Below are 27961 nucleotides of genomic sequence, written 5' to 3' on the forward strand. Positions count from 1 at the left end.
ATATTGGATTTCGATTCTCCCCTAAGGTGGCGGGCTGGCAGCAGTTTAGTACGCCGCTCTTCAGCCTACAGAACTGTTAAAACATAAGAAGATAAGAAATAATAAAAACAGGTGATAAGATGTTAAACGGCAGAAAATTGTGGAAAGTTAAAACATAGAACTAATGGTGGGCGATGATAATAAAATGCACAGTTAGCAGACAGGGAAAAAGGAGACGGCGACAGTCTGGATTCTGTTCACAAGAGATATAAAAAATCACACCCTGCGACAGCATGATGTCCATTAGCAACACTTCAGAAAAGGCACAACACTAGACAATCACTGGGAACACTGCACTAAAAGGTTGGCACGAAGATGATACACCACAGGCAAGGGCAGATTGGAGGGGGGACCTGGACAGATGAGGGGAAAGAAAAAGGTTGGAGGAGAGGAAAATTGAAAAGCAGGGGGGGGGGGGGACAATGAAGAAAGAGGACTCAGAAGGGGTGAGCAGGGCAGACGCGAGAGGTACCGGGAAAGGCAGAGGAAGGAAATTGCAAAAGGGCTCAGGGGAGAGAAGGGAGGCAGAGAGAGGGTAGGCAGGGAAAAAACAGGATGGAGTGGGGGAGGGGGCAGGGGAAGAGGGAAAAAGGAGCCCAGGAAAAGGACAAAGGAAAGGAGGGGGTGAGGATCAGAGTTGATAGGAGTTATAAATGGAGGGAGAGAGGGCGTCATCCAGGAGGGGGAGTTGACAGAAGCCACCTTGGGAAAGGAGGTGAAGGGTGTAGAGATGGGGGGCAGGGGGGACACAACAGCAAAAGCGCAGCAAATGGCGGGGGTTGTAGACGAGAGGAGCTACCAGGGGCTTAGGGGTATCAAGGCGGCGGGAGGTGTAGAGTATGCGGATATGTTTGAGGAGTAGGAGCAGATGGGGGAAAGGAATCAGGTTGTAGAGGATCTGTGTGGGGGACGGTAGGCATACACGGAAGACGAGGCGGAGTGCGTGGTGCTCCAAGTAAGTCCTCGAACTTTGAGTTTCTTTCCTAGTAGACACAATGATGCATGCTCTTGAAAATCATCAGGAGGTGAATATGGTACATACGTATGTAGTGCGTTTCCGAAACAGCAGGCACCACATATACAGAGTGAACATTAATAAGACCGACAAACTGCAGGAGCGGATTCCTGAATAGAAATGGAGCAAAAAGGACCTGTAAACATGTGTCCAGAAACGCATCGCTGCCACGGTAGATGGCACTGACGAATGAAAGTTCCTCTGACCACGTGGCGTGTAAGTAGCCCCAGGTGACGATTATGAAGACTGATGATGCCAGTTCCAGTGTAGGTTGCTTCGTTGGTAAAGAGGTCTGATATCAGAAATCTCATAATTGTGACAGTCTGGTGCAAAAACCATAGAAAAAACCTTCCCATTGAGAGAAACCCGCTGCTGACAGTCCTTGCACTCGTTGCAGGTGATAGAGTTAGTAGCGGTTGTCATGCAGGGTGCACATAGTCGTACTTTGGCTTCAACCATGTTGGCAGGCCACTTGCCTAGAGCTTCTACTAGTGGTCATCTCAGTATCCTGTACAACCCGGTCTTCCCGATCTGATGTATGCACAGTCTGCCGCCTCACTGGACGTTCATCTTTCTGAAAGAGCCCAAAAAGCCCTAAAAGGTGTGGAGATGTTCTGTGATGTGGTTGGTGTCTGTGAGGGTACTTGTTTTGATATACACTATTGGCGATTAAAATTGCTACACCAAGAGGAAATGCAGGTGATAAACGGGTATTTATTGGACAAATATATTATACTAGAACTGACATGTGATTATATTTTCACGCAATTTGAGCGCATAGATCCTGAGATATCAGTACCCAGAACAACCACCTCTGGCCGTAATAACAGCCTTGATACGCCTGGGCATTGAGTCAAACAGAGCTTGGATGGTGTGTACAGGTATAGAAGCCCATGCAGCTTCAACACAATACCACAATTCATCAAGAGTAGTGACTGGCGTATTGTGACGAGCCAGTTGCTCGGCCACCATTGACCAGACGTTTTAAATTGGTGAGAGATCTGGAGAATGTGCTGGCCAGGGCAGCAACCGAACATTTTCTGTATCCAGAAAGGCCCGTACAGGACCGGCAACATGCGGTCGTGCATTATCCTGCTGAAATGTATGGTTTCGCAGGGATCGAATGAAGGGTAGAGTCACGGGTCGTAACACATCTGAAATCTAACGTCCATTGTTCAAAGTGCCGTCAATGCCAACAAGATGTGGCCGAGACGTGTAAACAATGGCACCCCATAACATCACGCCGGGTGATACACGCTTCCAATATGTGTTCGCCGCGATGTCGCCAAACACGGATGCGACCATCATGATCCTGTAAACAGAACCTGGATTCATCCGAAAAAATGACGTTTTGCCATTCGTGCACCCAGGTTCGTCGTTGAGTATACCATCCCAGGCGCTCCTCTCTGTCATGCAGCGTCAAAGGTAACCGTAGCCATGGTCTCCGAGCTGATAGTCCATGCTGCTGCAAATGTCGTCGAACTGTTCGTGCAGATGGTTGTTGTCTTGCAAACGTCCCCACCTGTTGGCTCGGGGATCGAGACGTGGCTGCACGATCCGTTACAGCCATGCGGATAAGATGCCTGTCATCTCGACTGCTAGTGACACGAGGCCGTTGGGATCCAGCACGGCGTTCCGTATTACCCTCCTGAACCCACCGATTCCATATTCTACTAACAGTCACTGGATCTCGACGAACGCGAGCAACAATGTCGCGATAAGATAAACCGCAATCGCTATAGGATACAATCCGACCTTTATCAAAGCCGGAAACGTGATGGTATGTATTTCTCCTCCTTACACGAGGCATCACAACAACGTTTCACCTGGCTAAGCCGGTCAACTGCTGTTTGTTTATGAGAAACCCATTGGAAACTTTCCTCATGTCAGCACGTTGTAGGTGTCGCCACCGGCGCCAACCTTGTGTGAATGCTCTGAAAAGCTAATCATTTGCATATCACAGCATCTTCTTCCTGTCGGTTAAATTTCGCGTCTGTAGCACGTCATCTTCGTGGTGTAGCAATTTTAATGGCCAGTAGTGTAACTCTGCTGCCTCGCGACCGTTTCCATCTGCTTGGCCACACACAAACACTATCTCCGCTTGAATACTAGACGATTCTGCGGCTTACAGTACCCTACGTCAATCACACAGCCAGCAACACAATGAAAACGCGGCACGTGGTCGAGGAACCTTCCTTCGTCAGCGCCATCTACCTTGGCTACGATGCATTTCCGAGCACATGTTCATAGGACCTTTTCTCCTCCATTTCGATTAAGGAATCTGTCCCTGTAGTTTGTCAGTTTTATTGGCGTTCACCCTGGCGACGGTCAATAATCTCTTCAGTGCAGATAAACACCAGGCTCCAACTCTTATGGAAATCGGTGACCTGCCTCGAATAATGAGAATAATGGGCAAGGGTCACTAAATTAGCCCTGTGTGGATAAGTTGAGAATTTGCGTCTGATGGAAGGCGTGCTAGGGTGGTCCGTGCAGTTGCAATAAACACTGTGTCCTGATGCTGGACGGAGCATCTGCCTAGTAAGAAGGAGACCCTGGCTCGAATCCTGGTCCAGCACAAATGTTCAACTTCCCCTTGATTTCAATCAATGCCTTCTCGCAGGCAACGTTTGTAGTGCCTTTGTGTGTTCAGTTTGGTAAATCCGAAGGTTGGTTTGAACACTAAGTACATAGTAAGGTCCTAGGATAGTGGAGGTGGCATGCTCTTACCTTCCTCCAATCTTTGGACTGCCTCACAGTGCTGGTTTTAGGGAAGCCTACTTTAAAGTCTGGAGCACAGCATTGTATGGTAGTGAAAGGTGGACTGTCGGAAGACCGGACCAAAAGAGAATCGAGGCATTTGAGATGTGGTGCTACAGGCGAATATTGAATATTAGGTGGACTGATAAGATAAGGAATCAGGAAGTTTACCGCAGAATCAGAGAGAAAAGGAATGTGTAGGAAACACTGACACGGAGAAGGGACAGGATGATAGGACACCTGTTAAGGCATCAGGGAATAATTTCCATGGTACTAAATAGAGCTGTAGAGGTCAAAAACTGTAGAGGAAGACAGATATTGGAGTACATCCTGCAAATAGCTGAGGACACAGGTTGCAAGTGATGCTCTGAGATGAAGAGGTTGGCACAGGAGAGAAATTCGTGGCGGGCTGCATTAGACTAGTCAAAAGACTGATGACGCAAAGAAAAAAAAAGGTTTACTCCGAAGCATGGCGCAAATCGACGAACAACCGTGCATGACGGCATGTTTCATTTTAACCAACGTTGCGAGGTATGAAAGAAGTGGTGAGTGGCTGATAAAAAACGTAGTATTTACTGGGTATCGTTCTCAGGATCTTCGGCTGTTCAGTCTGGCACCTAGCTATTGTGCCATAATTTGTTCATCGCTAATTGATGGGAATCCTTGGGGTAAAGACGACATAGTTTTTGTGAATTCCTGTTGGGAAAATTTAGAGGAGATTTATTAGACGAAGACAGTGTATGATGGCGCCATCAGGATGTGTTCTGATGTGACAAAAGCCTTGTCATACGTCCTAATATCCTGCCGAACCTCATTTCGCTTGGCATAGTGCAGCAGCTCGACGTGGAATGGACTCAACAAGTCGTTGCAAGGATCCTGTAGATATGTTGACCCATACTGCCACAATATCCGTCCATAACTACGACAGCGTTACCGGTGCAGGATTTTGTGTACGAACTGACCTCTAGATTATGTCCCATAAACGTTCGGTGGGATTCATGTTGGGCAATCTGGGCGGTCAGACCATTCGCTCGAACTTTGCAAAATGTTCTTCAAACAAATCGCGAACAATTGTGGTCCAGTGACATTACATCGATGTTTTGGAACATGAAATCCATGAATGGTTTCCAAGTAGATGAATATAACCATTTTCAGTCAATGGTGCTCAGTTGGACCAGAGGACCCAGTCAATTCCGTGAAAACACAGTTTACACCATTATGAAGCCACCGCCGGCTTGCACAGTACCTTGTTGACAATTTGGGTCTAAAGCTTCGTGGGGTCTGCGCCACACTGGAATCCTACCGCCATCTCTTACCAACTGAAATCGGGACTCATCTGACCAGGCCACGGTTTTCCAGTCGTCTAATGTCCAACCGATATTGTCAAGAACCTAGGTGAGGCTCCACAGGCTACTTCGTAATTTAGCAAAGGCACTCGCGTCTGTCGCTCGCTGCCGTAGCCCATTACGTCTCACATTGATTTCTGCGGTTATTTCAGGGAGTGTTGCTTATCTATTAGCACTGACGACTCAACGCAAACGCTGCTGCCCTCGGTCCTCAAGTGAAGGCCGTTGGCCACTGCGTTGTATGTGGTGAGAGGTAAAGGCCGAATTCTGGTATTCTCGGCATACTCTTGACACTGTGGCTTTTGGACTTTTGAATTTCTTAACGAACTCTGAAGTGGAATGTCCCATGCGTCTAGCTCCAACCACTAATCCGCGTTCAAAGTCTCTTAATTCCCGTTGGGTGGCCATAATCACTTCAGGGCACTGTTCTTTTATACCTTCAGCACACAATACGAGGCGCATTCAAGTTCTAAGGCCTCCGATTTTTTTTCTCCGGACTGGAAAGAGATAGAAACATGCGCATTGTTTTAAAATGAGGCTGCGTTCATTGTCAATACGTCCCAGAGATGGCAGCACCGTACGGCATATGGAATTTTACCGCCAGCGGCGAGAATGAGAACTGTTTTAAATACTTAAAATGGCGACGTTTTCCTTACTTGAACAGCGTGCAATCATTCGTTTTCTGAATTTGCATGGTGTGAAACCAATTGAAATTCATCGACAGTTGAAGGAGACATGTGGTGATGGAGTTATGGATGTGTCGAAAGTGCGTTCGTGGGTGCGACAGTTTAATGAAGGCAGAACATCGTGTGACAACAAACCGAAACAATCTCGGGCTCGCACAAGCTGGTCTGACTACATGATCGAGAAAGTGGAGATAATTGTTTTGGGGGATCGCCGAATGACTGTTGAACAGATCGCCTCCAGAGTTGGCATTTCTGTGGGTTCTGTGCACACAATCCTGCATGACGACCTGAAAATGCGAGAAGTGTCATCCAGGTGGGTGCCACGAATGCTGACGGACGACCACATGGCTGCCCGTGTGGCATGCTGAAAAGCAATGTTGACGCGCAGTGACAGCATGAATGGGACTTTCTTTTCGTCGGTTGTGACAATGGATGAGACGTGGATGCCATTTTTCAGTCCAGAAACAAAGCGCCAGTCAGCTCAATGGAAGCACACAGATTCACCACCACCAAAAATATTTCGGGTAACCGCCAGTGCTGAAAAAATGATGGTGTCCATGTTCTGGGACAGCGAGGGCATAATCCTTACCCATTGCGTTCCAAAGGGCACTACAGTAACAGGTGCATCCTACGAAAATGTTTTGAAGAACAAATTCCTTCCTGCACTGCAACAAAAACGTCCGGGAAGGGCTGCGCGTGTGCTGTTTCACCAAGACAACGCACCTGCACATCGAGCTAACGTTACGCAACAGTTTCTTCGTGATAACAACCTTGAAGTGATTCCTCATGCTCCATACTCACCTGACCTGGCTCCTAGTGACTTCTGGCTTTTTCCAACAATGAAAGACACTCTCCGTGGCCGCACATTCACCAGCCGTGCTGCTATTGCCTCAGCGATTTTCCACATGGAATCATGGCGTCAGCGTTGTGAAAAATGTGTACGTCTGCAGGGCGATTACGTCGAGAAGTAACGCCAGTTTCATCGATTTCGGGTGAGTAGTTAATTAGAAAAAAAATCGGAGGCCTTAGAACTTGAATTTACCTCGTACTACCGGCATCTGTTTAACTGCATACAGCTATCCCATGACTTTTGGCACCTCATTGTAAACCTCACGTAGTGATGATGAGAAAGAGATAAGAGAAAAAAGGGCACCTACTGAGTCGTGCCAACAGTCCATTTTCACTCACTCAGTGCAGGAATGTAATAGCAAAGGAAATCGTTGACATATTACGACATACTCTCCATCATACACTAAGTTGCAGAGCATATATGAAGGCGTGTTGAAAAGTAATGTCACCGAATTTTTTTATCCTCTTTTCAACATCAGTTATTACATGTCGTGTCTTTTTGGAGTTTACGCACGCTCAACGCTGAGATTATCAGCGCCGTTATTACATGTCATGCATATTTCTCAGTCGACTTTTCCGCTTCGCTGGCGCAAGCTGCAGCCCTCTGCCGGTAGAGGGCTCCGGATTGTAGCGTGTAAGAAAGCGTTGTGTAACGTAACTGTAACGACGCATGAGAGAGAGCTCAGAAAACTGAAAGCTCGAATTCGAAGAGTTCGTGTCCCCACGCGGAACAGCCTTACCTTCAGGACAACAATGCCAGACTGCAGAAGAACGCTGCCATGTCTGCAACAATCCGACACCTTCGGTTCACTGTCATCGATCATCCAATACAGTCCTGACTCGGCGCCATCGGATTCTCATATGTTAGCAAAACTCACAGGACTTCTTCAGGGATTTCAGTTCGATAGTGAGGAAGCGGTGTAAGCAGATATGAGGTTGTCGCTACGTCAATAAAGTAAAACATTCTACAGTGACGGTATTAACAACTGGTCTCCCGTTGGGAGGAATGTGTTCGTCGCCAGGGTGATTATGTTGAGAAACAAATATGTAAACATGAAGAATAAATATGTCTGTTTTATTTTTAAAAAATCTGAGAATTTTCGCATAAAAAATTGAGCGGAATTACTTTTCAACACGACCTCGTATATATAGGCACAGAGTTTAACATACTTCATCAGGATTTCTTGGACTACATCGTGTGTAGATTATCTTCGGAATATGTTAGTATATGAAAATATCCCGATACTAAAGCGGTAGTGAATAGGGCTATATGTGTTAAGTTTTGTGCAGTCATCTGGTATGGAAAATTATAGAGTTCATTTTCCAGTTCTTAGGGAAAACCCGGGTCTGTGCAGACAACGACCAGATCTGGCTGTGTTCACGACGATATGTTTTCTGAGACATCCCACCATAGGGATAGGGTGACAGCGATAAGGTCGGCAGAAGCCATTGTACAGTAGATAACGCATGGACCAACACAATGGACCCTCGAGGGAATGCTCTCGCCACACAGCCCGAAATTCGCATCATACAATCTTGATACAGACATTTAGTTGCAAAAAAAAAAGAAAAAAAAACCTTGGATAAGCCTGCATTTCTGGTACTAGCGTACATACCCAGTGTGTTGCGACACGGCTGTATCTGTCCAGTAGCATGTGTAGCACCAGCATTGGGGTAGGAGCAACTGCACAAAGAAGGAGCTCACATTCAAGGACTGCTTATTCGAACACTCAAAATATCATAAGAACTGAATAGAGTAACTTTCTGGAACAGGGCCCTTCCGGCATAAGTCCAACACTGACAGGCTGAAACAGTCTGAATGGTCCCATGTCATGTCCGTAGCTACCACGCAGACTTCCCAGCAAACGTCCTGAAGTTCCTCGGCGGTGACTCTCGCTGTAACTACCGCCCCTGCCTCACTGAAGACCTCCGCATCGGCATGCCGATTGGTTGCAATATCACTCGTAACTGACTGTCGCCAGTCGCGATGACGAGCTGCTCGCTAACTGGCTCGCCCAGCGAGATGATATCATCTAAGGTTTGACTGGCGCCTGAGAAGGGCTTGACAAAAGGAGTTTCCCTCGCCTGGAATGCCCTCTTGACACGGTCGTCGATGTCTCCCTTGCTGAATGGCCGCGCCTGGGAGATAGGCTGCTCGTGGCACAGCAGCGTGTGGAGGGATGTCGTCCGGCAGGCGTCGGGGAACGTAACGCCATGTAGTACCGTACCTATCCAAGCCGTATTTAGCGCCTGACGCAGAAACTGCACAGTCTTAGAGCCTCGAAAAAGGTACTAAAATCGTTGACAGACATCGCTGCTTTCCTGTCGCCCTCTGATCGCTTGCTTAAATCAGTGATATCAACTACTCTTTTCATTTTCAGAGGAATGAGATAATTCTCATTAGATGTATCATGTTTTCTGACAAAGATTATAAATCACATCGTCTGGCAGTCTGTGCACCATCCTTTGATCCGCTAAAAACTTTTCAGGTAACACAGTACTTCTGTGATGACTGTCAAGCAATGATATCATCCGTAAACACATTATAATTCACTTTATTTACTAATTAACGGGTGCACTATGGCCTCACACTCTGTTACAAACTGGAATCTTCCAGGTTTTCGATAAGTTACCTTCTAACATATCCATCCATACATATTATAAAGTCCAACGCGGCGTTTTTTTCTGTTTGTATGTGAAGGCTAATCTCGGGAACTACTGTAGAAATTTTGATACAGTTTCCACAAACAGAAACACTGAGTCACGAGAAAGGTTTGTGTGTATAACGTAATAGCTTTTCGGTATATACTAACGGCTATCCAGGTCGTTAGGTTCAGCCTGAAGCGGAGTAATCATGGAGAGTTGATTTCAGCGCCTTAATGGCTCAAGAGGTAGGACTAATATTGCAAGTTTTATAGTAACGACTGCCTGTAGTGTATGAGTGGTCTCATCATGCCATTTATGACAGCAGGAATTACCGGTTTTACGTAAAATTAGATTCACGCTGCGGCTTGGTCAAAGGTTAATAACAATATGCTGGAAAATAGGACGCTGATTACTTGGTTTTTCACTCAGTGACGATGGTCTTTATTCTGTTGGAAAGCCGACTCGTTAATGCGTAAAAGGTCTGCCAGAGCGGTTGCTGTACTATATCTACTCCAAATGTCCTTATGACCCTAGAGGTTCATCAAACTCAACCGGAAAGATTTGTCTTCATACACACACTCACTGGGCACATTTCATTGCGAAATTCGTGTATTGTGCCTTAAGTGTCTATTTCAAGTGTACGACTGATGAGTGCATGTAGAGTATAGTGTCGTGATTAGCTTTTTGCAAACGATGATTCAGAAGAAGGGGGAGCGGGTAACCCGAATAACACCAACAGGCAATTGAGCAAAGTGGCACAGTGGCACAGAACTGGTCTCGTATTTGTTATCCTCTATGTTTTGCCCTATAAGTTTTCGTTTTTCACGCAATGTTTTGACCCGTATTGAATACGAATGCAGTAGCTTTTAATCCCTGTTATTAGAATGAGAAAGAAAACTTGCGCATGATACTAGAGAATTACTAGAATAAGCCTACGTAACTGTAAGTGAACCTGCAGGTCACGAAAAATAGCACTATCATTCAACACGTTGAAAAAACAAACTCGGAGATCAATTTATGTATTATCATGATGAATGCCTCTGTAAAAGACGTCACACACTCTCTATGCGATGGTGTTCAACCTTTTGGCAACCGAGTACTGAAACACAATTTCACCACTGCTTATCAGGCAAGGTGAGGAGGATTGTAATAGTTATTAGATTTTGGATGCGTGGCTGCACGGTAATTCACACTCTTCGTTCGCTAATCAATGTAGTTCAACTGAAGTACCGAGTCTGTTAAAAATGCGGGATCGTCTAGAACACGGGTTTCCAGACTTTGCCACTGCGCACCTCCTCACAGTTTTAGAAATTTTGGGTACCATTATAGCTTGTCCATTTTTTTAACGGACCCGAAAAGGGGATGTGATGCTTTACTTCCTTTACAATTCCAAAACTAGCCAAGTTTGAGGCTTCTGCCAATTAAGCATGAGTGTTAGTAAAATTTGCCATGCATTTCCAATCCGTATTACGAAATGTAGATTTCCTTGGAAAAAAGTCAGTAGGTTTAAGGTTTAACAACTAACTCAGAGTGCTTAGAACTTGGATGCGGTTTTAATAAAGAAGGCTTCATGCCTTGATTTGAAAGTGTTTATAGGCGTATAAAGCATTGGGGAATTGAGTTATCACTGGTTTCTTTACTGGCCGTTACTGTAAAGCCAAACTGTAAGTACATTTCATCATACTCGCCGTTTTGTGTTTGTTTCGGTTTTTTAACTTCATCTTTGGAGGTAGAAGGGGTTTCCTTGCTGAACAGTCGCTTCACGATTAACTTAAAACAGAATCACTTATAAGCCATACAATCAAGTTGAACTTCACATCAGAATTATATTAGTCAAGAATCAGGTCGTTGATCAGGTCGTTGTAACACGCACACTTCGGTTCGAGACCCATCCTTTCTTCACATCACGATGCCATTTAATGTAATGCCTAACAAAGCAACAGTAATGACAATAAACCATTCACTACATAATGAATACAGAAGCGCTACACATTGGTACACCGCATACATTGGCAGCAGCTGCAAAGCGGCACTAAAACTTTCGAATAACCATCGTCAAGACCCAACCCAAATATCACCAACTACGAAACAAGATTAATCATTCCCAGTGAAGGCAGAGGAATGCAAAACAAGCATCCTGGGGTAAATCGATTTTCTTTGACAATACATACATCGAGCAATTCGAGCGAATATAAATGTCAGATGAAGCCCTTCTCTGGAAGATACGGGACACAGCCTACATAGAATAGCGCTGAGTTGCCTACAAGCCAGGCGCAATATTCTTAAGGTTATAGACTCCAGAAAGGGCGCCTAGGAGAAGGATTATGTTACGCATCCGTCTTACGTCATACAAATAGTTCCCAAGTGGGCAACCTGAATATAAGCAGACACACGGATACACTCAACGTGTGTCTCAAGACTCATCTACAGCTGCCACTAAGAAGAACCAACCTGGTCATAAGTGATGTTAGCCTTCGTTCACTGGTTTTGGAGCTATAGCAGCGTTCAACGACAGATCAGTACAAGTGAACAGTGAAATATATTTCCACGTACAAGCTTTACATTCCACTTAAGCATTGTAAGACATCTATCACTAAATTATTGTGAATTATTGCACATCTGTGGTGTCATCTAGTGACCATTTATTTTTACCATAGTTTTCGGCTAATCTTATTTGGTCCTGTGACACCACGAATCTACTGTGCTGTCATAGTAGGAGGAGAGGTGATACTCCTACGTGGCGCGTCCCAGGTGGCGGATAGGGAAGTCCTCACCGGTTTACTGGCGGACTTGAGTGAAATAAAATAGCTCTCGCGGACCAAACACACCCTCTGCGGTTAACAACCGTAGTTGTAAATCGGAGCTTGCTCCAACTAAGGTTGACAACCTTCGAAAGTCAAAAATGGAAAGGTCTTTTAGGAAAAAAATTTCACCGTCCTGCTCAAAAAGGCAAGAAAAGGCTACATCGGATTCGGTGGGTAGTAAACTAGAAGACAGCAACGAATCGGAGCGTTTGAAACCATTCAAATGCACACTAAAACACAAAAAGAAGATTAAACATGAGCAAATAAATTATATAGCAACACACAACATAAACTCACTACTTCAGACCGGAAAACTCAAGGAGCTCACAGATGAACTAAATAAACAAAAACAAAAAATTTTAATAACAGGGATCCAAGAAATGAAAAACACCACAGAGGACCCATTCGAATTACAAGGATACAGAATTTATAATGGGAAACCAGGACCTAGGGCAATGAAACAATGTCCCCAGTTTAGAACAGTGTATTTAGTAAACATAAAAATAATAGATTCAGTAACAGATTTCCAAGCAGTATCACCAAGAATTCGACTCTAAGCTTTAAAACAATGAATAAAACCTATAAAATGATAAATGCTCATGCCCCAACAAATGATAAAAATTGTCTAACAAAAACAAAGGAAGACGTAGATAAATTTTGGGACCTTCTAGAACAAACTGTGAACAGAGTAAATAAAAAGAATGTAAAAATCTTATTGGGAGATTTCAATGCTCAGTTGGGAAAAGAAATGAAATATAAAGATATAATTGGAAAATGGAGTCCACATAAATTTACAAACAAAAACGGTCAAAGACTTGTAGAACTCTGCAGAGAACACAACCTTATATCTAAATCAACATACTTTAAGAGGAAGCCAAGTAAACTTAAAACATGGAAACATCCAGACTGGAGGAAGGGCGAGTGGCAGCTAGACCATGTCTGTATGGACAAAAATGTTCATAAGGAGATCCACAATGTTAAAGTACTGAGAGGAGTAGACACAGGCTCGAACCATTATATGGTTAAAATTAAAATCACATTCACTCCATTAAAGAAGAGGACCGGAAAAACTAATAAAACAAAAAGGAGGTTTGACCCACATCAGCTAATTAAAAATGATAAGTACCAACAAATAACACAAACCATCAAATTAACAGATGATCTAGAACAACTAGTGCCTAATCTTAAAAAAGAAGCAGAGAATCTAGCTCCCTTGAACCCACGAAGGAAACATGCATGATGGACATCAGAATGTGACAAATTCCATGAAGATAGACACCGAGCATGGTTAAAGTTTCAAACACATAAAACTCAAGAAAATGCCATCATCCTAAAAAATGAAAGAAAAAAATTCACTCAAAATATTAGAAGAATCAAGAGAGGATTTCATAAAGATATTATAAACTCTATAGAAGGTAATTATCATAAAACCAACTCCAGGAACTACTACAAAATCTTTGGGAAACAACTACAACAGTATGAGGCCCCTACACTAATACTGAAAGATGAAGATGGAAGAATGACACACAGTAACAAGGAAAATGCAGAAATCATGGCAAAAGCATTTACAAACTTCTGAATTGCGAGAAACCCAAAGAACACTTACAAATCAACATAAATACCCCAATAAAAACCAAACCTAACAAACTAGACCCTCCAACTTTCCAAGAAGTAGAAAAAATTCTTAAAGAACAAAAAAATTATAAGGCATGTGGAGAAGATCAAGTTTTTGTTGAAATGCGGAAATATGCAAGTGACATAGTCAAGACCTCCTTATACATGGCTTTAACAAAAATTTAGGTAACAGAACGATTTCCCAAACATTGGACCACAGCTATCATCCACCCACTACACAAAAAGGGAGATAAGAGCAACCCAGACAACTACAGAGGAATCTCTCTCCTCGATTGCACATACAAAATTCTATCCAAGATCCTATATGAAAGAATCAAGGAGCAATTAGAACAGGAGTTAGGGGAATATAAGGGAGGTTTCAGACCATGGAGAAGCTGTGCAGAGCAGATAATTAGTTTAAAATTGATTATGGCATACTACAAGAAACGGAACAAACCTCTGGCAATGACATTTGTAGATTTTAAGAAGGCATATGACTGTCTCCACAGACCTTCAGTATTAAAAAATTTAATAAATCTAGGACTCCATCCAAAGCTAATTAAAATAATACAACTCACTCTAACCAACACCAAATCAAAAGTGAAGTTTAGAGGAGAAATTTCGGAACCATTCCTCATAAAAACAGGCTTAAGACAAGGTGACTGCCTATCACCATTACTGTTCAACTGTACACTGGAATACATAATGAGAGAATGGTACAAGGACAATCCAAAGAGGATAAGAATTGGAAGTGCAAAAGATGATATTAGCTTAAACTGCTTGGGATTCGTTGATGATCTTGCTCTCCTAGCCAACACCGTTCAAGAAGCCAGGCAACAAGTGAAATCACTACAAGAAATAGCAGAGAAAGTAGGCCTTAGAATATCATTTGAAAAAACGGAGATTATGCTAACTGATCCACCACTTGCAAACAAAATTACAATAGGGGAACAGGATATCAAAACTGTTGATAAATTTAAATATTTAGGTGAAATAATAACATATAATCTAAATGAGAAGCCATCATGGCAGAATAGAATAAAAAAAGTGAACTATGCAAATTACATTACCAAAACTACATACAACAAAAAAAGCCTATCTATAGATGGAAAATTAAAACACTATAAAACAGTTACACAACCAGAAATAACGTATGCAGCTGAAACTGTCTTCAAAACAACTAATACAGCAAAAATTGACAGAATACTAAAAATAGAAAGAAGAATAATTAGGACATGTATAAATAAACAGTATAAAATAAATGGACATTGGAGAATAGCATCAAATGAAACAGTATATAAGAAAATAGAACCAATCATGAGCACAATCAGGAAGAAACGGATCTCATTCTTTGGACATCTGATGAGAACTACAGAAAACAGAATTAGTAAAAAAATAATACAAAAATTGTGGAATAGCAAGAGTGACATTAAATGGATCACAGAAATTAAGGAAGATATAAAAGAACTTCAAATTACAGTAGATGACCTAAAAAACAAGACAGAGAAAACTAGAATACTGCAAGACCCGCAAACCAGACTACAAATGAAAATCAATAAAAGGAGTACAGGAAGAGTCGTCTCAGGTGAAGAAAGAAAGAAAATATCTGAAAGAATGAAGAAATATTGGGCAGAAAGAAGAGCAAAACACCTTTCATATAAGAATAGACTCTAATAATTATATTACCTAAATATCATATTAAGTTATTGTTGAACCAAATTGTATCCCTGTGTAACAACTTGTTTAGAACTTTGTATTTTTGACTAGAGTGGTCCAATGAAGGCCATAAAATAAATAATAATAATAATAATAATAAATGGTCCTGCGACAAATATGTACAGCTTATGTCCGAAGAGCATTCAGTAAGTAATACGAAACATTTTTTTCTCAAAACAGATTGGTTTTAAGAATGAAATTTTCACTCTACAGTGGAGTGTGCGCTGATTTGAAACTTCCTGGCACATTAAAACTGTGTGCCGGACCGAGGCTCGAACTCGCGACCTTTGCCATTCGCGGGCAAGTGCTCTACCAACTGAGTTACCCACGACTCACGCCCCATCCTCACAGCATTCTAGAAACATCCCCCAAGCTATGGCTAAACCATGTCTCCGCAATATCCTTTCTTCCAGGAGTGCTAGTTCTGCAGGGTTCGCAGGAGAGCTTCTGTGAAGTTTGGCAGGTAGGAGACGAGGTACTGGCGGAATTAAAACTGTGAGGACTGGGCGTGAGTCGTGCTTGGGTAGCTCAGTTGGTAGAGCACTTGCCCACGAAAGGTAAAAGTCCCGAGTTCGAGTCTCGGTCCGGCACACAGTTTTAATCTGCCAGGAAGTTTCAGATTGGTTTTATTGAGAGTTGCAATACAGTACGCTATTCACACTGGACTCGCATCCGTGTCCGGCCATCCTGATTTAGGTTTTTCCATGATTTCCCTAAATCGCTCCAGGCAAATGCCGGGATGGTTCCTTTGAAAGGGCACAGCCGACATCCTTCCCCATCCTTCCCTAATCCGGTGAGACCGATGAGCTCGCTGTCTGGTCTCCTCCCCCAAACAACCCAACCCAACTACGCTTCTCCCGACTCTTTTGGCTACAACATCCAATTTTTAACATAATACCCGTTCAATATGACGCCTTACGCCCCGTTACTGTAAGCGCTGTGTGCTCACATGGTACCATTCTGCAGGTCGACGTTGGTGCCAACGTCTTGCAGTACCAATAGCCAACTCGTCACCCACTTACTGCTTCCCAAGGAGTGCGTTCTTCATTGGTCCAAACATATGGAAGTCGGAACGTGCGAGATTGGGGATTAGGGCGGATGAGGGAGAACAGTTCAGTAAAGTTTTGTGAGCTCTTCTCGAGAGCGCAGACTTGTTTCAGGCCTAGCGTTGCCACGAAGAAGTTCGTACGCATACTTGCGGCGACGAACGCTCTGAAGTCGTTTCTTTAATTTCCTGAGCGTAGCATAACGCACTTCAGATTTGATCGTTGCACCATGGAGGACATCAACAGAATAAAACCTTCAGAGTTCCAGAAGACTGTCACCATGAACTTGCCGCCTGAGGCTGCGTCGTTGAACTTTTTCTTCGGAGGAGAGTTGGTGTGCCGCTACTCCTTGTGTTGCCGTTCAGTTTCCGGTTCGAGGTGATGAACCAGTGTTTCATCTTTTGTGACAATGTTCGACAAAAAATTGTGCTGATCAGCCCTGTAACGTGGAAGCGATTCTGCACAGGTGGTCCATCGTTGCTGTTTATGGTGTCCTGTTAGTCGGCGAGGAACCCAGCGTGGTCGGCCGCTGTGGCCGAGCGGTTCTTGGCGCTTCAGTTCGGAATCGTGTTACTGCTACGGTCGCAGGTTCTAATCCTGCCTCGGGCATGGGTGTGTGTGATGTCCTTAGGTTTAAGTAGATCTAAGTCTAGGGGACAGATGACCTCAGATGTTAAGTCCCATAGTGCTTATAGCCATTTGAACCATTTTGAACCCAGCAGGCACACACGTTTGAATACTGCATCTGGTGGACGGGTGTATTAGCGCTACCAACAGAAACGTCCAGTTGAGCAGCGAGGTGTTTGATTGTGATCCGTCGATCACCTCCAGTGAGAGTGTCTCCACAGTCCAACCTTGCAGGAGTCAGAGCTGTGTGCGGCCGGCCGGCACGCGGGAAGGCGGACAGGTTTGCGCGACCCTGTTCCTACGATGCCAGACGCGTCGCTCAACGACTCAGCCTGCTTTTGTTCACTGTCAGGCCTCCGTAGACATTCTGCAAGCGCCTATGAATAGCTGAAACCCTCTGATTTTAGCCAAAAGAAACGCAATGCCCATTCTTTGCTTGGAATCCACCTACATTACAAATGCCACTGTATCTATAAGACCGCGACCTATATGGGCTTCATGAAGATTGTAAGTGTATTGTCATCTTGCTGGCTTAGTTGTGGAGTATCTTTGCGGGCAGCCGCGTCTGTAGTGCGTCGAGCGCGGGACACGGTACTGTTACGTTGTGTAGTGTGTAGCCCTGCATGTGAGAGGTTTTTTTTAGTATTCAGGTTGAAGTGTTTGCTACAAGTGCTGTTACTGTAAAGTGATGAAATATGGAAGTGATTCAGAGGAAAGTGCGTCAAGAAGTAATGAAAAAGTGAGCAGTGCCGTCGATAACGTATTTGTGTATCCTCTCGTTGCGTGTCGCACAGTATCGATCATCCGCGCCGTGTTCGGTCTCCCAGAATGAACTGATGTGTATCAGTAGAAATTAGTTACCATAAAAGAGTGCAGTCAAGTGCCAGTGTCTTGTAACGAGCGTGAGGACGTGCGTTCGATCATCGTGCCTCCGCATTATCAACAATCAGCCGCGCCGCGACGGTTACGCGCACGCTCGTACGAGTGAGAACTGAGAACTGAAAAATTAACTTTACGAACAGTGTTATATCATTACTAGTGACAAGGAGGACTATTACCAGGTATCTGTAGGTGTGACGAGCGTAAGAACTTTCGTTCGATCATTCGGCTTCCGCATCTTCAACAATCACCCGCGTCCTGTCGGTTACGCGTACGCTCGTCTAAATGATATTTTGTGGATTGTTAATCATCCATTAATTGGGATAACACTTCTGAATTGGAACGCAAACAGTGCAACCTGCGATTTTCCTTTAATCGTCTCAGGATATAGTTGTTCATACTAGACGTCGAACAGTGTTGTGTTTTAACGTTGAGTGGCTCCCCTAAACCCTCTTGCATATTTCGATAAATAATTTCAGGCAAACCAGCAGCAGTGTGGAGCAGAACAGCGGGATTACCAGGTACGTGGTGTGGACAGGGCGCGCGGTCAAGAAAAGCAACCGTCACAAAACGAGAAGTCAGTTTAAAAGGTACCACCCCACCCATTCGTACTCCCTGGCGTGTTACAAGATGTAATGGCTGAAGCGGAAATATTCCATTATTTCCCACGACAAAATCCGCATTCTGTCAAGCGAAATTAGGAGAGATAAAAATGCGTTGTTGAAGTTACTGAATGACCCTCGTAGGCAGCAACAAAGCCATAACAGCAACCACTTTGGTGATAGGCGGTTCTCTTCCTGATACATTTATATGTTTGACGCTAAGGGCATTGGATGAATACGGCAAAAAACAATGAAACAATAAATGTGAGTTTGGTGCACCAAAGCCAGAACACTTCATAAAAGGAACAGCAACAGCAACCATCACCGCAACTACCTTGTCCAGCACAAAAATTCGTGATTTCTGTATTACTTCAACACTCACTGCCTGACTGGTACTGACTTGAAGTTGTTTTCCACCACCGTAAGTATTCGTTATGTTCGTATTCGAGACAGTGATCGTTACCTGAACCTCCAGAAGGCAGGATCGTCAGGAGACAGCGATTCGTGTCTTCTTGAGTAGAAGTTCCCTCTGAAGTTTGCCATGAAGACGTCGAAGCCTTCGTCCGCCAGGAGGTATCCTGTGAAGCATAAACGACGGTATTTTATATTACTAGTCGTTGCAATAAAAAATTAAATTACATAACTATATTTGAATTATTCCCTATTTCGTATTACTCCTTCCTCCTCATTTTGAGTCTTCACAGGAATATCTTTCCCATTGTGTTTTATAATGTTCTCAACATGAATTCTTGAAGTCTGTAGGTATAATAGACAACTAACCATTTACAATAAATGATTGTCTTCAAATATCCTTTAGCATGGTTTCGACGCATTTAAGCCTGTCTTCCTCAGTAGGACAACAAACGTCACATCAGAAATCAGTCAGTAAAGCTATTTCCACATGACCAGTGGCTGCAACGGTCTGTACGTCCATGTGTAAAAGTTAAGGCCCCGAGAATCAAGGGCTTGCCACATCAGTAAGACAAATCTCTTAAAATAACAGACCATGTTAATAGCTACGTGCCGACTGAGAGAGAGTGGAGAGCGTGGATACCAGGAAATCCTAGGGTTAACTTTTACATATGGACATACAGACCGTTATCGACACATGCCATGTGGAGATAGATTCACTGACTGATTGCGTACGTGAAGTTTGTTGTCATTCTGGGGAAGATGTATTCAAATCCGTCGAAACCATGGTAAAGGTTACTTGAAAACCACCAATTATTGCACCTGGTTGGCTGTCTGTTACACCTGCTGTTCTGTAACAGTTGCTGTAGTGCAGCCATGTTCAAAATCTTAAAGACTGCTAAATTTCTTAGTCTGTGACTTTGGACGCGCTGTACATTTTACAGTAATCCGTGACGGTATTAATTCATCGCTTGCAATTTTTCTATGTTTGTAGAGAATGCTGCTCTCCTTTATTATCTGCAACAAATTTCAGGACTAACAGTGATTTTAAATACGGATAACCATGCCCTATATTACATCTTTATGCCAGAGATGTGAAACTGCTGCTGTTGCTGATGACGTTAGGTGTTTTATAGCGATAAAAGACGTGGTCATCTACGAAACAACGAAAATAAAACAATAACATTTAAATCCAAGTGGTATCCTCACGCAAGTACTAAGAACACAACTCTGATAGTGCCAGAAATAGAAAACAATGCAGAATAACCAGATAAAATTAAGGAAAAAATATCAGGGCAGACACAATTAAAAGGTGACAGCTGACTGCGGCTGGGTGACTCCTTAGAAATAATGGGTAACCGAGTCATTCTGTGACACATTAAAACCTAGCTGTTGTTGTTGTTGCCTCCATGCTGATCTACTCTGTACAATCCTCTTCATATCCGAATAACTGTTGCGACTTATATCCTTCTAAATCTGCTTACCATGTTCATCTCTTGACCTTCCTCTACGATTTTGACCCCCACACTTCCCTTCAATATAATGCCTCCTCTTAACCGATGCCCTCTTCTAGTCAGACTGTGCCACAAATTTCTTTCCTCCGCATTTCTGTTCAGTACCTTCTCGTTAGTTATGTGAGCTACTCATCTAACCTTCCACATTTTTCTAAAGCACCACATGTCAAAATCTTCTATTCTGTTCCTGTGTAAACTGTTTATCTTCCATTTTTCACTTCCATAAACGGCTAAACTCCATATAAATACTTTCAAAAACGACTTCCTAACACTTCAGTCTACATTTCTAAGGGTTCACCCGACCACAGTCAACTGTCCGCTTTTAACTGTGTGTGTCCTGATATTTTTCCTTCATTTTATCTGGTTATTCTGCATTGTTTTGTGTGGCTTAGTATTCCTATTTCCCGCACTTTCATGGTTGTTTTCTGGCTCATCAGTAAAGGTTCTGTAATCTTTCATTAGAAGCTGCACAGATAAGGATATCATGGCACTGTAGCCTCCACGGAGTCTTCTTTCCATACTTTTCCTCCCACACTCCCAACCTCACTATTTTGTTAACTTAATTCTAGATTCAATTGATTTTATTTCACTGCTAAATTTTATTTGATATTTGCGTCAGCAGCTACAATCGGTCAGTACTGAAAAAAAGACATCAGGACCATAAGATACGCCTGTAAGATTCTACGGAGATTATGCGCATGAATTTGCTAGCAGCTGTTTATCGTCGGTCTCTGAAGCAACGAAGATTACCTAGTGACTATAGAAAAGCGCAGGTCATCGCCATTTTCAAAATGGTTCTTGGGACTGATACACATAATCTTACGCCTATATGCTGACGTAATCTGTTGTTGACGTTTATGGAGAAGGAAAAGCTCTTCCATAAATATCAAGCTCGATCCCGCAGACAGAGAAGGTGCAGGGACTGGCAGTTGACCACGAACGTAAATAAATGTAACATATTGCGAGTATGCGGCTGGTTCCGGCGGACGTTCGAGTCCTCCCTAGGGCATGGGTGTGTGTGTTTGTCCTTAGGATAATTTAGGTTAAGTAGTGTGTAAGGTTAGGGACTGATGACCTTAGCAGTTCAGTCCCATAAGATTTCACACACATTTGAACATTTTTTAACATTGCGAGTATACTGATGCCAAAACATTATAACCACCTGCTTAATAGTTTGTTTGTCCGTCTTTGGAACGAAATTCATCACTGATTCTGTGTATCTGGGATCCGACAGTTTTTAGTATTACATATCCATGCACAGGTCATGTAATTCGTGTAAATAAAGGGCCGCTGATCTGCATAAGCGGTGATGGCACCCGATAGCGACCACAGAATTTACATAATCCGAATTTGGTCGTCGAAACGTCAGCGTGAGATCACTATAATGCTCTTCAAACCGCTGTATCAGGGTTCTGGCTCCGAGACACGGACAGTTATACTGCTGAAAGGTGATATCGCTGTCTGGGAAGACATCAAGAACAAAGAGATGCCGGTGGTTCGCAGCTGGTAGCGCATCTGGGATTACTACCACAGATCCCATGCTAGCACAGGACAATGTTTCCCGTAGCATGTTACTGCTCCCACCAGCCCGCGTCAGTGGCGCACTGCTCGTTTCAAGCCGCCATTCACCTCGACGACGGCGTTTGTGGAGACGACCATCGTAGTGATCGACAGACGAATCCTGATGTTCGTGCGCTAATTGCAATAGTAACTGACGATGTCGTTAGGTCAACATGTGAAGCGGAGCTCCATATCACAACAATGTACGATGAACGCTGTGTCCCGAAACACTTGTGCGTGCACCGGGACTGTGCCCTTTCAGCAGAAATGCCACTGATCACCACTTATCCTTCTTTACAGGGCAGACAAGTCTCCGAAACCTCACATTCTGTGACGAGTCGTGGACGGCCAACCATTTAGCGCCTAGTGGTAGTTGTACCTCTTTCCGTAGATGCTCACGACAGTAGCACGTGAACATTCGACCAGCCTCGGCGTTTTCGAGAGACTCGTTCAGAGGCTCTGCATTATAATAATCTGCCCTTTGTCACAGTTGCTAATTTCAATGGATTTCCCCATTTGCAGCCCATATTTTCGTTAGGGTGATTGCCAGTCCGTGTCTGCTCCACATACATACTTTTGTTACCACGTCATGTGCCGCAACGGCACCGGGTGACATCGAATGTTGCGATGGGTAGTAGTCATAATGTTTTGGCTTATCAGTGTATATTCGATGTTGACAAATTTCCCTTCTTCAGAAACGATTTTCCTGACGTTACCAGCTTACATTTTATGTTCTTTCTACTACGGCCAACATCAGTTATTTTACTGCTCAAATAGCAAAACACATGTCCTACGTTAAGTGTCTCGTTTACTAAACTAATTCCCTTGGCAATACCTGATTTAATTTGACTACATTCCATTATTCTTACATAGTTTTTGTTGATATTCATTTTGCATCCTTCTTTCAAGATACTGTCCTTTCCGTTCAGCTCCTCCTTTGTTGACTCTGAGAGAATTACAGTGTCATTGGCAAACAGTTTTTATTTCTTCCTCCGGAACCGCATTTCCTTCTCAAGCTTTTCTTTGGTTTTCTTTAGCGTTTGCTCAATGTACAGATCGAATAACATCTGGGATAGACCATAACCCTGTCTCACTCCCTTTTCAACCACTGCTTACCTGTCATGCCCGTCTACTCTTATAACAGCTGTCTCGTTTCTGTACAGTTTGTAAATAACGTTTAGCTCCCTGTATTTTACCTCTGCTACCATCAGAATTTCTAAGAGTGTACAGTCAACATCGTCAAAAGCTTTCTGTCAGTCTACAAATGCTATAAACGTAGGTTTGCATTTCCTTAACCTATCGTCTAAGATAAGTCATACAGTCAGCATTGCCTCGTGTGTGCATACACTTCTCCGGAATCCAAGCCGATTAAAATATTACGCCAAGTATTTTGGGAAGAAGTCCAGACTTCACACAAAATCTTAAAACAGGAAAAACAGTCACCGCATTACCAGTTAAAATAGAGAGGAGTCCTTTAGAAGACCAATAGCTGCCCTCAGGTCATCACATAAAGCATTCTCAGTTAATATACGTCGGCTCGAATGCTGTATTTTACAGCTGTAACACACAGGGGGCTTCTCGTGACCTCAGAGAAAACCACGTGTCAATGGGAAACATCCCACTCTAAGCTATGGAAGGGCGATTTCTTCAGCTTGTCGTGGCCGAAAGGAGGTAAGCCACGGTAGCAGTAAATGTTTTGGGGAACGTAGCTTATCATTTCTCACATGCAGCCACTGAGCCTCTCAGCGACACATGGTCTTCTGGGTCACAAAAGTTGTAACAGCCTGCAGAGGGACTAGACAGCGAACAGGAGGTGGAAGGAAGCAAACCCCCCTAGCGGCCGCATCAGTGAGTTCGTTTTCGCGTATTTCTATATGCCCTGGAACCCAGTAGAAAATTACTTTCCTCTCCTGCCTTTGCAAGAGATGGAGAGTGTCCTACACTTCTTGTACCACCCGATCTGCTGGGTACATCTGACCAATAGCGAGGATGGCTCTTTGAAAATCTAAGCGGATAGGGATTTTCTTGCCATGACTCCGACTCATCTGCACCAGTGCCCTCAGGGTAGCAAACAGTTCAGAGTGATGTACTGAAAACTGCTCTGGGAGCCCTATCCTGAGGACAATGTAGGGGAACCCGACAGAGCAGTTGATAAAATCTAACTATTTACACTCATCACATCCGTATAAACAGTAGCAATATCTGGATGGCGATGTAAAAATTCGATAAAGTTAATTTTAAAAATATAGTCTGGAGTATAATTCTTCCCGTAAGCAGTAAATTAGGAAAGTAACCTGGGCCTCTTACGTATCCAGGGAGATCCCCTACTCCACCCCTGACTTTGGACCGTAATGCTCCTGACGTATAGTAATTCAAGGCTCCCCGCGCACAGATCCCATTTGGCAGTGTTGTCCATGGACAGTAACGGAACAGACTTAACAATGGCGGCTGTGGAACAGAGATGACTGCTAGCGATTTAGGAACGGACAAAGCCCTATATGTTTGGTGTACCACGAGGAGAAAACGTCGAATAGACAGCCAAGGTTCATCAGCCTCTGCACACAGGCTAGCAACAGGACTCGTGCGACAGGCCCCTGTTGACAGGCGAATCCAGTCGTGGTGAACCGCATCCTGATATTTGAGGCAAGGAGGCCTTGCTGATCCATAGGTCTGGCCTCCGTATTCAAGCTGGGGTCGCACAAAGGCTTTTAAAAGTTGTAACAGACGGGTCCTGTCGGCTCTCAAAGATCTATGACTGACGCAAGGTTATTTAAAGCCTTGAGTCGTCTCAGTTTTATTTCTTTAAGGTGTGGCAGCCATTTTAGCCTCTCATCAAAAGAGAGGACCAGATATTTCACCCTTTCCTTAACAGTGAGAGGTTTTAACCAGGTAAATTAGAAAGAGGGCGATTAAAATCAGCACAAATATTTCTCTCCAAACAGAATTTAATCCTGAGGAGTTCGATCTTTCCTCCAACCACCTAACTGTCAAATGCAATTGCCGAGTGGTCGTTGCAAAGTTGGAATATGCGGAGAAGATGGAGAAGTCGTCGACAAACAATGAACACAGTAGGGGACGCCGTACCGTGGACGTAATAATATCGATCGCATGCGCGAACGCTGCGACACTTAAAACACTCCCTAGAGATGAGAGCGTTACTTCACTGGTAGACGCTTTGCTTGCTATTTACAGTCGCATTAACGGTTTTGTCTTGGAAGCATCAACATCTACCACTCATCTCAGGGATTTTACTTCATGGGTGTTACAATCTGATTGACATTTGTAGCTGTGGCTCCGCAAAGGGGAAAGAACTTTACAGTTGCTTGTGCCTAAGGTTTCTTCTCCGTCTTAAAGGATTTATGAGAAGTGGATCTACCTACTTGTCTCACGACAAGAGAAATATATCAACAGTTGAGACAACTTTGAGTAACGTAGTTAGAGGCACCTACCCGATTGGGTAACGCCGACTTTCGTCCTGAAAAGAGCAACGATTAGCCGTTTTGACATTGCGAGATAACGAAATCGTTTGGGGAGGCATTATGATACACGATGCAACGTATCCGAGGTTTCCCAGTTATGAATCGGAATTTTGATTATGCTAACATCTTTAGTGTGATAAATAAACATGCTACAGAAAGTATCGACAGTAAAACTGAAACCACTGTATTTTATCGCAAGTAAAAAGCGGATTTATTACTGTACTAAAGGAAACATCCGACGTGATTTGAGAGGATGTATAATAAATCATATTCTTTAATTGATGCTGAGGGTGCCATACTACATTCATACGCGTGCATACTTCACTAACATTCCGCTTGCACTTAAAACAAAAAAACAAGAAGTACAACAACAATAATAAAACTCAGAATCACTATAATATAAAGATATAAGTGTGGTGGTTTTCTCACTAAACTTAAATAAATAATCATTTATAAGAAAATAATATAGAGCCTTGCTAAAAGTTAATTTTGTGCAAGAAGTTTAATTTTACCAGAGGACGTAAGATTAGGGCCACGTAATTGCTAACAGAATACTTCATCATTCAGACGAAATTATTTCACAGATTATCATCAGTTATTTCTGCATAATGAACACACACCTGACAACCATGTCATTTCAGGAAACTTCTCACGAAAAATTCTGTTAACCATCTGTAGCCAACTTTGCTTGTAGTGTATTTCATGGTAAAAACGCAGATTCTTACGTGTGGTTGTTCATGTGTCACGATTCCGCTGCAGTGACATGGAAAATATTGCTGATACTGGCAAAGTTCTCTCTCAACCTCGAGCACAACATTGAGATAAAAGAACAGTTTATATTTAGCTGGTTGTATATCAGTCGCAATAATTGTTATGTTCCAGTGTATTATCAAATTATATCACAGCAAATAAGTAAAAAAATAACCTCTTTTTAGTTATGAAATTTACATTTTTCATTACGGAAGGGTAATGCTGCTGAAACAGGCTGTAGGTTCTTATGTGCAGTCGGGAAAACTACTATAAATTTTACGAGAAGTTTAATAGCCACAAAAGAATGAAGAGAGGTAACTTTACAATCTATGAAGAATTTAGCTGTGGTTCTGAATATGTCTGTTGCCGGAGATTCTCAGTTTGAGGCAAATTGAGTATGAATTGACATACAGAGAGTTGCGCCTTTATATGTGTAGTAAAAATAAAAATAACAATACTTCGGATGAATAGTATTAAATTTTTCAGTCAATACTTCTTCTGATCTACAACGGACGCAGATGTACGCCTGCACAGAGCGGGAGTAAGGTGTGTGGTTGTGCCAAAGCATGTATCGGCGAAACTGGAAGGAAAATAAACTACGTATAATCATCTATGTTGTTCATTACTTCCCAGACTGTCTGTTCCTACATATTCCCTTTTTCCTGTATTCATTAACTTCTTTTGTTTTATCGAAGTTGTCTGTGTATTCTATATAGACTGTAGTTTCAATTGTTAAGGATTTCTTTTAACTGGTACTTGTATATCTGTCCATGTTTAACACCTCTTGTAATTGTCTCATCAAGTATTGTTTATATTTTACTTGGTTCATTTATTAATGCAAACTGTTACATAGCAACAGTTTTTAATATGATGTTAATGTTAAAATTCGGTACCGTCACACTCTCAAAGATTGCATTTACTGTATGTTCCCTCAAACTCCTCCATTTTCCCGCATTTATTTATTTCTGTTGACCTTACTGATATTGCTTGAATTCCTTGCATATTCTGTAGTTACATTGATAATTGTTTCTTCTTTTAATTGCTTTGTGTATCACTCTCCATGTTTTATACCTCCTGATGTAGCCTTGTCAAGTACTTATTTTATTAGTTTCGTTTATTAATAGAAACTGTTATGTAGGCATGCTGTTCCTATCTTTTGTGTTAGAGGTTTTCCTGTCTGCTCCATTTTTATTTACTTACTGTTCAATTTTTTACTTTTTCATTGCATTACCATCATACTGTCAAAGATGTTACTTACTGCATGTGTCTGCTTCATTCTAGACATATTACTTCTCTTCCAATTGTAACGTCTTTGGTGACAGTACTGAGTAAATGTCTGAAGATGGCCTTGTAAGTCGAAAACCAGTTAACACAATAAAAGTAATATTGTAGAACAAAAGCAAACTGATGCTTTTGATTTATTAAAATAAAATAATGCAGAAAGAGCATAAACTTCGCACACGTTTCAGAAAAAAATGTAAAATAAAAGTTAATGGAACATGGAAAATGAAGCAGTCTAAATATGTAACAATGAGTACAATTTCAGTAGAGATGACGACTATAGGCTTCCGTTTCCATGGCTACCCGCTATCAAGGAAGTAAACACACAGCCGCGGCAAGC

The 27961-nt window shown here is 42.9% G+C and overlaps 1 protein-coding gene across 1 annotated transcript in view; it reads right to left on the reverse strand.

Annotated features, from left to right (window-relative positions):
* The window catches only part of LOC126260351 (lipase 3-like), a 166937-nt gene that overhangs the window by 40917 nt on the left and 98059 nt on the right, over positions 1–27961 (reverse strand). Inside the window, exon 3 of the mRNA XM_049957677.1 lies at positions 19090–19204. Coding sequence (XP_049813634.1) covers positions 19090–19204 — 115 coding nt within the window. The remainder of the gene's footprint in view (positions 1–19089; positions 19205–27961) is intronic.

Source organism: Schistocerca nitens, chromosome 5 (genome assembly GCF_023898315.1).
Source record: "Schistocerca nitens isolate TAMUIC-IGC-003100 chromosome 5, iqSchNite1.1, whole genome shotgun sequence".
NCBI lineage: Eukaryota > Metazoa > Arthropoda > Insecta > Orthoptera > Acrididae > Schistocerca > Schistocerca nitens.